This window comes from Drosophila rhopaloa, unplaced genomic scaffold (genome assembly GCF_018152115.1).
Source record: "Drosophila rhopaloa isolate 14029-0021.01 unplaced genomic scaffold, ASM1815211v1 contig_115, whole genome shotgun sequence".
Taxonomy (NCBI): domain Eukaryota; kingdom Metazoa; phylum Arthropoda; class Insecta; order Diptera; family Drosophilidae; genus Drosophila; species Drosophila rhopaloa.
In genome coordinates, this window is record NW_025334990.1 from 15,776,989 (window position 1) to 15,789,243 (window position 12,255).

The window sequence follows — 12,255 nt, forward strand, 5'->3', positions numbered from 1 at the left end:
AAATATTTTTATAAAAAATTCTCAAACGATTTTAATAGATAAAAATTATATCATTTATCAAAAACTTTATAAACACTTAAGAAAAGATGATTCATATTACCAAATAAAAGTTCTTAACTGGCAACAAAACGTTATGATTCTCCCCTTCAGTATAGAATGTTCGGTCACACCAACGGCTGATTGTGCCGACCTCTGTACGATTTTTTGGCTTGTGCATAACGGTCACACATTTTTTTTTGTGTTTTTGTGCTCTCTCTTTTCTTCGGCAGTGCAATATTGCAATTACAAATCCGCAGCAAAAATCGCAATTACATAAAAACGGGAAAAAATCAAGCGAAACTAGAAAAGCGCGGCGAGCGGGCAAGCGAATATCTGCATAAAAAGGAACGGCGAAAAAGATGCAAGAACGGGAAAAACGTATTTACGCATTACGAAGCGAGTTGTTGTTTTGCCGTTTTTTGTTTTTATAATGCCAATATCGGGATAGCTGCAGTTTTTTGCAGTTAACACAGAGATCTCTTGTGATGTAGGGAAAACACCAATACCAGCAAAACACCGATACCATTACTCTCTCTCCGCAATAACAACAACTTAGTGCAATCAACAATTACAACGCAATCAGAAACAAAGAACTACCAGCAGCAGCAAAAACAACAACAAAAATAAACGGTGGACAGAGAAGAGAAGGAGTAAGAGGAAGAAGAACAACAATAGCAGCAGACGACGCATAATTTCCTGCTCACACACACACACACACCTACGCACATATAAAAAGAGCGGGGGCAACAAAGAATATCTGAAGAGCGTGGGAGAGGAAGAACTGAGAAACGACCGAAAGGGAAAGGAAAAATTGCATTTCTGGATTTGGATCTGGATCTCTAGATTTATCCACGAGTAAAATGACCAACTCGGGACGCAATCATCATCGATACGATGTAAGTAATCCAGAAGGTTTACAATGTGATCTTTAAACTTCGAAATTGCTTTGGTGAAAGATAGTACAATATCTAATTTAAATTGATGAATACTCCAATTTTGTATTAAATTGTGTAGACTTATTTTTTTCTTGGTTGCATTGCTAATATTTTTAGCCTCTTAAAAAATTTCGTTTCTAACTAGATTTGATTTTTATCGAAATCTTTTTTTCTTCAAAACAATGTTAACAAAGTGGTCCTGAAATATCTAGGTGTCAAAACTGACAATTAACACCCATACTTCCTGGTCATTTCTGTAGTCTTATTTGCCTTTAAATACGATCTTTATCATAAGTATTAAGAAATATAAAATTAAACTGGTTAACCTTCCCCTCATCTCGAAAATCTCAAGGGGTATTCAAGAGATTGATAAGTAATCAAGAAATAAATGTATATCATTGGTGCCTCCTTAAAATTTGAATTTTTTCATAAGAGAAAAAAAAATACATAGTGAGTAGTAAATGTATATAAAAATTACCATTTTTTCAATGACTGATGATACTTTGATTTTTATTTGTATTTAAAGTACTCAACTTATCTAGACCTCAAATGCGATAGACAATAACAAAAGAAAGTAATCAGATTGCTAGGTGGCTGACTAAGAAAATGTCTTTAAAACCTACGGTATTTCATCAAGAACCGAGCTATATTTGTTTAATTCTGGATTTTTGAAAGCGTGGGATTGCAAGAATTTATTTAGGTTTTGTTTGTTAGCCTGGGGTATTTTCTTCACTCTTTTTTTTTACAAGCTCAAGACGTGCTGTTGCTCTTTTGTTTGTTTGCCCACCCAGACAGTTAGTCAGCCGCTTCCACTTCCCCCGGCTCCCGTGAGCCCCACCACTAAAATAGACTGCATCTCGTTGATTTTTATGGCAAAGCGAGTTCTTTGTCCTGTCTTTGAAGTCAGGAATAAGGAATACGAACAGGAGTCATCGCCTTTGTCGGGGCGTCAGGGATTTTGCCGAGCTTGTAAAAGTGTAAGTGGCTAATGTCTCACACCCTCCCTCAAAAAATTATATGTTTGTCTTGCGACAAAAGTGCAATAAACTCGCTGACAACACACCCCCAAGCATTAACCCCCTAAGGCCCCCACAAAACACCCGCACCAAAGTCGGATAATGACCAGTTGCGAAGTGAGGACTTCTGACAAATTCGAAATTCTTCGCCAAGTGCAATGTGCACACAATGTAAAGTAAATAAGCAAACAGAAAATAAACTCTTAAGCGGAATTTACCAATTTCTTAGACACTGTAAGAAATTTTCATATTTATTGCAAAACTCCATTGTGATTAACATCTTAAGTCTTGTCTTAAGTAACTACATAGCATTGTGTACATTTTTTAAATTTAAGATTGAAAAGGATTAATACAATATTAAATTAGATGAAAGAAGACTTTGTAAAAATTCTTTATTCAAAGTTTTAAAATTAAATAGTGAATAGGGTACAGTAAAATATATATTATAAATTGTTCATAAAATCAGTTCCTAAACTTTCTAATTTTAATGGTATTAAATGTAAATGAAGTTAAAAATCTATGCATAATGATAGATAAAATGTTGATCCATACATATCAGTTTCAAATTTATAGATATTTCTTTCTGGTTGCTGGGAATGGAAAACGGAGGAAATGGAAACGAAGACTCATTTTAATTGCGTTCTCCTATGCTTTAATCGCAACGAATTGCTTATTTATTTTTCGGCTTACTGACTGTCCATTCTTGGTATTTTGTATTTAGAGTACTTAACTTATCTAGAGGCCAATGCGAAAGCCAATAACAAATGAAAGTAAACAGATTGCCCGATAAACAGCTGACGGGCACTACAAAAAAGTCTGGCAGCATTGCAACCCTTGCAGATTTACAAAAGAGAGTGTGGGAAGGATATGGGAAAATGAGAGAGGTGGTCTATAGTTTATACAGCTGTTATTGGAATTATCAATATACCCTTTAGTAAGAAGTATGCCCTTTTGTGCTATAATATGAATATATTAGTGAAACAAATATATTCGCTTTAAAATAAATTCCAAGTCTGCTGTCTCAACTCTTTGGAGTAATATGCTTTATAAAAACCTCGTCAAAAGTCATTTTCATTTTTTAGAAAATTCTGAAACTATTTTGTATTAATAATTTGTTTATTTTTCTGAACATATACTTTGAGCTACAAAAATGTTGATACCATTTTCCGATTGACCCTGCCTAAGTTCAAATAGTTCAGCAAGGGTATCTAGAGTTCTTAGATTTAGTTTCGACAGTAGCCCCCATTTGCACTCTCTCCTTTACTTCAAGACTTACTCTCATTGAGACCTTTTCAGCCAGCTTTTGTTTTTCGACCTTTGTGTGGGTGCATTGCCCCGCCTCCACCATATGCATTTTCACGAGAGAAATAAAGAGAGAGAGAGAGTGCTGTTGGGGGCCAGCTGTTTTTCGAGCTCTGGCAGCGTTCAGTTCTCGATTCTCCACTCAGTTCTCATTCTGCGCTCTGTTGTCATCGATGTTGTCTCGCGAAAATTGCAGCTCTCCTGCGTTTTTCGTGTCTCGCGTTTCTGCATTTACACGGTTTTTCATCGCAACTGAGGAAAAAGTGAAAGAAAAATCCATTACACGCCAGTCCAGCTAAAAATATAAACAAATGGTAGGGCGAACTTTATCTAAATGTGCCATAAAGAAGTGTGTTTTGTGCTGTGATGATTGCTTTTCCAGCTCTTTGGTTGCAGTTGTTATGGGCTTTTCCGCCTGTTTTTCCTTACTGGTGTGTCATCAGCTGTTTTTTTTGTTTTGTGTGTATTTTGTTTGCCTGCTTTGAGAATTTTTTTTAAGGTTTTTACAACACCCCACCTGTGTTATAAATGCTTTTTTGTGCTTACCCCTTATGAATTTCTATATTTATCGACAATAAAAAAGCATTGAGTGCAACCCAATTTGGATGCTGACCCAGTTTTCCCTATTCGCTGACCTTGCTCACATCCATACATATAGCTCGTTAGTATATAGTATACCAAAAATATATAGAACGGATGGCATGCTTGTCTGTCAGTGCTATCAACTTTCAACTGTTTTTGTGGGCCAGCTGACCCGGCCATGGCTTATATAAAATGCAGCCCAGATTTGTTGTCATGTGGGCTGTATATGCATACACATGCGATACATATATTGTATATGCATTTATTCCTCTTTTTTCACTCGAGGTCACTTGGAAAGTAAATGCCCGACTGGGAATTTTTAATTTGTTTACTTTTTTCCACACGCACCCACTTTTTCGCCCTGTTTTGCTCTTACTTTTTGTCAGCTGTTTTAGTTTAAGTTACGTATACGCCATGTGTTGCATGATCAAATAAATAATAAACTATGCAAAACGCAGCAATCAAGTGAAATGCCTTGCACTTGTCGCTTCCATCACTTAAAGTGAATTGAGTTGAAACTATTTGGGGTCTCAGCTGCACTTGAATTTGCATAAGTACGTGCGAAAGATATAGCGCCTTGCTTGCGATATAAAGCAGCGGTCAAAATAATAGTAGTGGGTGGCATGTAAACGTCTTAAACCCAAATATTTTTACACAAATACATTTTCGTGTTTATCTGTTAAAGAACCTTATTGAAGGTTTAATAATAATAAAATTACTATATTTTGTATTTTTATTTTAAAACAACCTTTAGGTGTAATTGTTAAAAGACTTCAAAGACTTTTTCCAAAGCAACAAGTTATTTTCTCTTTTGCGAAAGAAGAAAATAAACTCTGCTTGTGATTTTGAATGTATTAGTTTGTTTTGAAACATACAACTATTAATAATACTGCGTTAAATATGGCCTGGTTTCTTAAAAGAATGCGCATACAACTATTACTTTAACCTCCACTGTTGTAGATGTGTGATCCAATTGTTCGCCCTGATTGAATTCAGGCCACTTTAAGTGTTTTTCTCATAAATTGATAATAGTTTGTCATCCTTTGACGGACTAATTGAATACGAACCTATGAATATTACTATATATTTATTTCAACTCCTATTCTAGTTCAAAATCTTTTGCAATCAATAATTTAATAGACCATCAATCGCTTTATTTGTATCTCATACATATGAATGGCTTTTTACAATTGTGAAAACAGCAATTTTATAACTGACATGTATTGTGTTCATAGAGCTTCTGTAATTGTTGTGCCATTTACAGTACCGCTGACAAAGAAAGGAATTTGTATTGTTAAGTTAAATATGTGTATACCCTGCTCTGGGGAATTTCCAGTTTTAGTTGGTTCGTAATGGAATTACCTATTAACCGTCGGGTTTTCGAATGGTTATTCTTTTTAGTCAATATCACAACATATATATTTATTAAATATATATGTTCGATTTTAAATTACCTAAATTTAGTTGGAATTAAATTCAAAATATTTATAAAAGAATCTTGAACAAGATACAAAATTCGAAACATAAAAATTCAAATTGAGTCAGAAAACTTGGTTCGAATCTTGTAAAATTTACAATGTACCCCCCATGGATTTTAAGGTATTTCTTTCAGTTATCAATTCCATCTTGTGTTATTGTCATTATTATTTATACACACTTATTTCTTGTTCGCGCTTCACTCAAATTCGTCACACGTTCGATCGATTGCCTTTTTATACCCTTGCAGAGGGTATTATAATTTTGGTCAAAAGTGTGCAACGCAGTGAAGGAGACATCTCCGACCCTATAAAGTATATATATTCTTGATCAGGATCACCTCCTGAGTTGATATAGCCATGTCCGTCTGTCCGTCTGTCCGTCTGTCCGTCTGTCCGTCTGTCTGTTTCTACGCAAACTAGTCTCTCAGTTTTAAAGCTATCGGATTGAAACTTTGCACACACCCTTCTTTCCTTTGCACGCAGTATATAAGTCGGAACGGCCGGGATCGGCCGACTATATCCTATAGCTGCCATATAACTGATTGATCGGAAATGCCATAACTTTCGTGTTTGTAAAGTTAGGAAGTTGGGATTTTCTATGGCTTTTATATTTGGCCAATCAATCCGACCTACCAAATTTCATAAGGATCGGCCGACTATATCCTATAGCTGCCATATAACTGATTGATCGGAAATGCCATAACTTTGGTGTTTGTAAAGTTAGAAAGTTGGGATTTTCTATGGGTTTTATATTTGGCCAATCAATCCGACCTACCAAATTTCATAAGGATCGGCCGACTATATCCTATAGCTGCCATATAACTGATTGATCGGAAATGCCATAACTTTGGTGTTTGTAAAGTTAGAAAGTTGGGATTTTCTATGGGTTTTATATTTGGCCAATCAATCCGACCCACCAAATTTCATAAGGATCGGCCGACTATATCCTATAGCTGCCATATAACTGATTGATCGGAAATGCCATAACTTTGGTGTTTGTAAAGTTAGGAAGTTGGGATTTTCTACGGATTTTATTTTTGGCCAATCAATCCGACCTATCAAATTTCATAAGGATCGGCCGACTATATCCTATAGCTGCCATATAACTGAACGATTGGAAATGCCATAACTTTGTTGTTGTTAAAGTTAGGAAGTTCGGATTTTTTATGAGTATTAAGAATGCATCATATGAATAATTTTGGAGAATATAATTTACAAAGTATTCTGCAAGGGTATATCAACTTCGGCTCCGCCCGAAGTTAGCTTTCCTTTCTTGTTTAAATTGCCTCTGATGACTTTTCATTTAAGTTGAATGCCACGAAAGTGGGTGGTGGATGGGAGGGGAGGTAGCCCCCGAAGAGCTTAAAGTTGGGTGCGCATTTCAATTAAAGCACGCCCGCAACCTTGATGTCCGAAACTCTGTTTTTTATTTGTCTTATTTTGTCTCGTAATAAATTCCGCTGTTGTTCTATTTCACACGTGCAAAACAACAGCGTTTTTCGGACAACTTAGCCAGTTCCTGCTGCAGTAATTGATTTATAAATAATATAAATCGAAAACGAGCTGAGCCAAAAATAAGCAGAAGATCCGAGTGAGCAGGGAGCAACGTATTGAAGACGCAATTTGTGAATAATTTAATCGAGCGTTCACACGGCGCCGGCCAGCTGACAAAAAAGAAGAGAGTGCTGAAGAGTTAATTGAATCGGCAGAGGAGGGCAGCAGATAAGAACCGGGAATGTTTGCCAGCGCCGCGGAGACAGGCGTCGCCGACGTCGGCAGCGGCGGTACAAGCAACGCCGGCAGCGGAGGCAGCAGCGGCAACGCCAGCGGCAGCATCGAGTTGCTCTGCCCGCCCAGCGGCAGCAGCAGCATCAGCGCCAGCTTCAGCAGCAACAGCGGCACCAGCAGTCAGACGCACAGCACCGCCATCAGTAGTGCCACAGATCACAGTAATAACAACAACAATCACAATCCGAGCTTACAACTGAATGGTAATGCCAGCAGCAACACTAGGCAACACAGCAGCAACACCAGCAGCGGCAGCAACAGCAGTAACTCCAGCAACATTAGCCCTCCCATCAGCATCAGCAACAGCAACAATAATCACAACAGCAGCAGCAACATCATCAGCGGCTTTTGCAGCACCATTTGGCGTTCGGCCACATTTGGCAGTGCTACGCCCGTAATTAACCCATTACCAGGTGTACATATTAACCCGAAAAGTATGGAAAGCAGCAGCGATAGTTGCTCACTGAGTTCTTCGATAGCGCCCGAGGTTTGCCTAGCTGATCAACAGCAGCGACAAAGGATCACCAGCACTCAAGATCAGCAAGAGGATCAGTCCGTAAGAAACAAAATAAAAAATGAAAACAAAAATGTATAAAGGAAGATAAACCATGAACAAATTGCTCATCGTTACCCATCTTTGAAGACATTTTTTCCCACTTCAACGGTCGTTTATCATCTTGATCCAGCATTTTGTACATATTGCTCAAGAAATCCCCCTCAAATCGCTCTGTCTCTATTTCGCTTTTCCCTTATCTCTCTCTCTCGTCTTACAATTCCTCCATTAATTAATTTGTTTTGTTCCGGAATTCAATTCAACCTATTGGTTTTCATTAAAGTTTTTATTTTGGGACCACTTGAGGAATCAGTCAGTCAGTTGATTTTGTTTAGCCACCACATCTCCAATTGGGAACTTCACAGCCATAGAAATGAATTCATTTTAAATTGTATCACTCATCCGCCATGTTGTGTCCGTTTCAGCACACATTCCTAGGCGCCACCGAACTGGACGATGAGTTAATCAAACAACTGCCAAAGGAGGTACTGCTGCGCGTCTTCTCCTACCTGGATGTTGTCTCACTATGCCGCTGTGCACAGGTAAATGAACTGGCACAAGTTAAACGCCCAGTTGAGGTCGTCAGTTTTTCCCCCACTAATGAATTTTTCATGCTACAGGTATGCAAATATTGGAACGTGCTGGCCCTCGATGGTTCCAGCTGGCAGAAAATCAATCTATTCGACTTTCAACGTGATATCGAGGTGAGCTTTGGAGCATCTAATGGTTAACTAAAGCCATGGGCGATCAACTTCCTGAATTTTTATATTTTTATTTTGTTTATTTAAAAATTTAACAGAGAACGTGACTAATTTTTATTACATATTATTACTAATTATATACGTATTTACTAACATATTTCTCTTTTTAAAACAGGGTCCGGTGATTGAGAATATATCGCAGCGATGTCGCGGTTTCCTCAAATCACTGTCGCTTCGTGGCTGCCAATCGGTGGGAGATCAGTCCGTAAGGTAAGTATCCATGATAAAACCACTCCAAACCCACAACTTAAATAAATAATTTATATTTCAGAACTCTAGCGAATCACTGCCACAATATCGAACACTTGGATCTGTCAGAGTGCAAGAAGATAACCGATATATCCACACAGTCCATCAGCAGGTATTGCTCCAAATTAACGGCCATTAATTTGGACTCGTGCTCCAACATAACAGACAACAGCTTGAAGTATCTATCCGATGGCTGTCCAGTAGGTTTACTTGAATAACCCATACGAAATAAGCATACTTTATCGGGTTGTTCCCGCAGAATCTCATGGAGATCAACGTGTCCTGGTGCCACCTGATCTCCGAGAATGGCGTGGAGGCGCTGGCCCGCGGCTGCGTCAAACTGCGCAAGTTCAGCAGTAAAGGTTGTAAACAGATAAACGACAATGCCATATTGTGCCTGGCCAAATACTGTCCCGATTTAATGGTGCTAAATCTACACAGCTGTGAGGTGAGTATATAATATTAGATATAAATCTGAAGAATTATTTAATAATGGTATTTTAAATTTGAATTAATGTAGACCATCAGCGATTCATCGATCCGCCAACTGGCCGCCAATTGCCACAAGCTCCAAAAGCTGTGCGTGTCCAAGTGCGCAGACCTCACCGATCTCACGCTGCTGTCGCTCTCGCAGCACAATCACCTACTGAACACCCTGGAGGTGTCCGGCTGTCGCAACTTCACAGACATCGGCTTCCAGGCGCTGGGGCGAAACTGCAAATATCTGGAGCGGATGGATTTGGAGGAGTGCAGCCAAATTACTGACCTCACGCTGGCTCATCTTGCCACCGGTTGTCCTAGTTTGGAGAAATTGGTAGGCTTGATAACCCCCTAACCTTGATAACCGGTGATTATTTAATTTATTTGCTTTATAATAGACCCTTTCGCATTGTGAACTGATTACGGACGATGGTATACGACACCTCACCACTGGCAGCTGTGCCGCGGAAATACTGTCTGTGCTGGAGCTGGACAACTGCCCCCTGATCACGGACCGAACGCTAGAGCATTTGGTGTCCTGCCACAACCTACAGCGCATTGAGCTATTCGACTGTCAGCTTATCTCCCGCACCGCCATACGCAAGCTGAAGGTGGGATATTCCTTTATTAGTTAGAATTTAACTAATATTTATGTCCCTCGCAGAACCATCTACCAAATATCAAGGTGCACGCCTACTTTGCGCCCGGAACGCCGCCAGCTGTGACCAGCGGACACCGACCACGTTATTGCCGCTGCTGTGAGATTCTCTGAGATACGGCCATCGGCTTCGCCAGGAAGATAATGCGCAAGACGGCCACGGACTGATGCTGGCCCGTGTGCATCGTCATGTTCGCCATGGTGTTCAGCCTGACCCTCGTCTCGATGATCTGCATGTACTTGCTGGGCCTGCTCGACGCGGCGATGACCACATAGCCACCAGATACAGATCCAGATCAGGAACAGCAGCAACAACAGCAGCAGCAGCGGCTTAACCGAAACCTAACCCTAGTTTTAGTTTTGAGCAAGTTTCAAAAACTTGCAGAAACCAGCATCAAATTGTGATTATTTTATTTAATATTCTACGTTAACTAGACCCTCATTTGTGTAATCTGTATTAGCCTTCCCCACGCTCTATGTTTGTTATTAACTGCAGCCCGAAGAATTGCTAGCTTATATAAACCTGTATATATATGTATATGTAGACGTGCAGCCCGATCCGCGGCAGCTTCAGGTGGTTCCGCTGAATGTTCTGTGTCTAGCCTAGAAACTGCAATTATCTGCGATTAGTTTTAACTCTCATACACGCATGCCTGTATTAAATGGTTGCTAAATTATGATTAAATTATAAATCCATCTGGAGAATGCTAGGATTTTATCTCTCACTGGTCCCCCGAAAAAAGAAGCTGGAGTTTTCCAAAATTCCGAAACATGTCGATAGAACCACAAAGCGTTCAAAAATACACTCACACTATCCGAAGTACGATTAATTTAACTTTTGATTATCCACTCAAGTCTAGTGCCAGCTAAAACTGTTCAGCAATTAGCATTATCTATGTATAGCCATGTATATTACACAACGAACAAACGACTCACACTGGATCATCTTCCCTGAAACACAAAACAGTACACACATAAATAATTCAATAAATCTATATACACCGTCTGAACTCACACAGATATTTATACAGTATATTTTGTAATGTATTATCCACTGAAAAATGTATAAATGGGGCAGAAAAGTAATCGTTAAGCCTCGCGATAAGCTCACAACTTGGGCCACCACAATTAAGTAGATAATATATTATTTCCCCAACTCAAAAGGTTTCCCTCTCTTGCAGAACTTTGTATATCCAATCCTCGAAAGATCGATCAGTTGTAAGCTGGGGTATAGGATAAACAATGGTGTGACAGCCCCTTTAACCCATTATGTCCACACTTAACCCCTCGACACACAGAACAAGCACAATAAACGCAAAACGATGCCAGATGAGATATTTTCCTGATTCATTTTATTCTCTTTAAAGTTAAGCTAAGCAAATGGTGTCATACAAACATATACCTACCATATATTTTCCTAGAAAGAAAAACCAAAAAGAAGTCAAAATCATATTTACACGAAATAAATACAAAAATGCAAAAAGGATAAAACAAGAGTTGTAAGTTGCGTATTTTAACGGATCTTTCTGTCTGTCTCTTGTAGTGTGTTTCAACTTTGTTTTAAAACTGTTTAACAAAAAATCAACAAAAAAATCACAACTGATATGTATTAATTAGAGTTAGAGTTGAACAAAAAACCGGAAATATATATATGGAAAATTGCCGTAAAGCGCAATAAAGTTCCGTACCACACAAAAAATAACTTTTGGTTCAATAAAATTTACATTTAAAAGGAGAATTAAATATTATATACACCTCTATATATATGTATTACATAAAGGCTTTACAATGCAGACTTATATATTTACATCATATGTACGTGTGTAGTTTTGCAAACAAAAAGTAATAAGAAAATTTGAAAACACTCGAAAATTAACAAAAATTAATATGGCAAAACGGAAAATATGACATTTTAAACTGAGAAACGTTTAACATAAATAATATTTTAAATATCAAATGGCGAATGTGTTTTACTTTATGTTGGTTATAAAGTTTCCAAATATTTATTTGTTTTCACGTATCTTATACAAATATTTGAATTCGAAATCACTATGAGCTTTCGTTCATATTTGACAATAAAATATTTAATTAAGGTAAGTAATGCATTTCATTACATCCTCCAAATTTTGATTTCAACGAAAGGATTATTTTAGAATTCTACCTTAATAAAAGATTTAGAAAACTTATACATTTCAGTTATATGATTTAACAATTTATTTATAAGTTCAAACTAAACTATAAAGCTATTGGTATATCCATTTAAAAGTGAAGTTTTGTGGTTTTTTCATCGTTTTAGTTTTTATTTTGTCAATTTATAAATTTATTTCCTTCCATAACGGTCTGGTTTTGAACAACTTCCGTGTCATGCATCCTTAACAAGGCAGGTCAGCTTGATTTTCACAGCGATGCGATAC

At 37.9% G+C, this 12,255-nt stretch overlaps 1 protein-coding gene across 4 annotated transcripts; it reads left to right on the forward strand.

The window, feature by feature from the left end:
• Positions 1-214: 214 nt before the first annotated feature.
• LOC108044856 (F-box/LRR-repeat protein 20) lies at positions 215-11,798 on the forward strand. 4 transcript variants are annotated; one of them, XM_044461190.1, is made up of 10 exons: positions 215-935; positions 6,846-7,696; positions 8,119-8,235; positions 8,314-8,397; positions 8,570-8,664; positions 8,726-8,903; positions 8,963-9,151; positions 9,224-9,517; positions 9,582-9,794; positions 9,848-11,798. In XM_044461190.1, the coding sequence occupies exons 2-10, from the start codon at positions 7,088-7,090 to the stop codon at positions 9,953-9,955; spliced, it is 1,887 nt and encodes a 628-aa protein (XP_044317125.1). In that variant the 5' UTR covers positions 215-935; positions 6,846-7,087; the 3' UTR covers positions 9,956-11,798. The 4 variants fall into 4 exon arrangements, with proteins under 4 accessions (XP_044317125.1, XP_044317127.1, XP_016979502.1 ...); XM_017124013.2 differs by lacking the exon at positions 215-935 and adding an exon at positions 3,447-3,606; XM_044461192.1 differs by lacking the exon at positions 6,846-7,696.
• Positions 11,799-12,255: the final 457 nt, after the last annotated feature.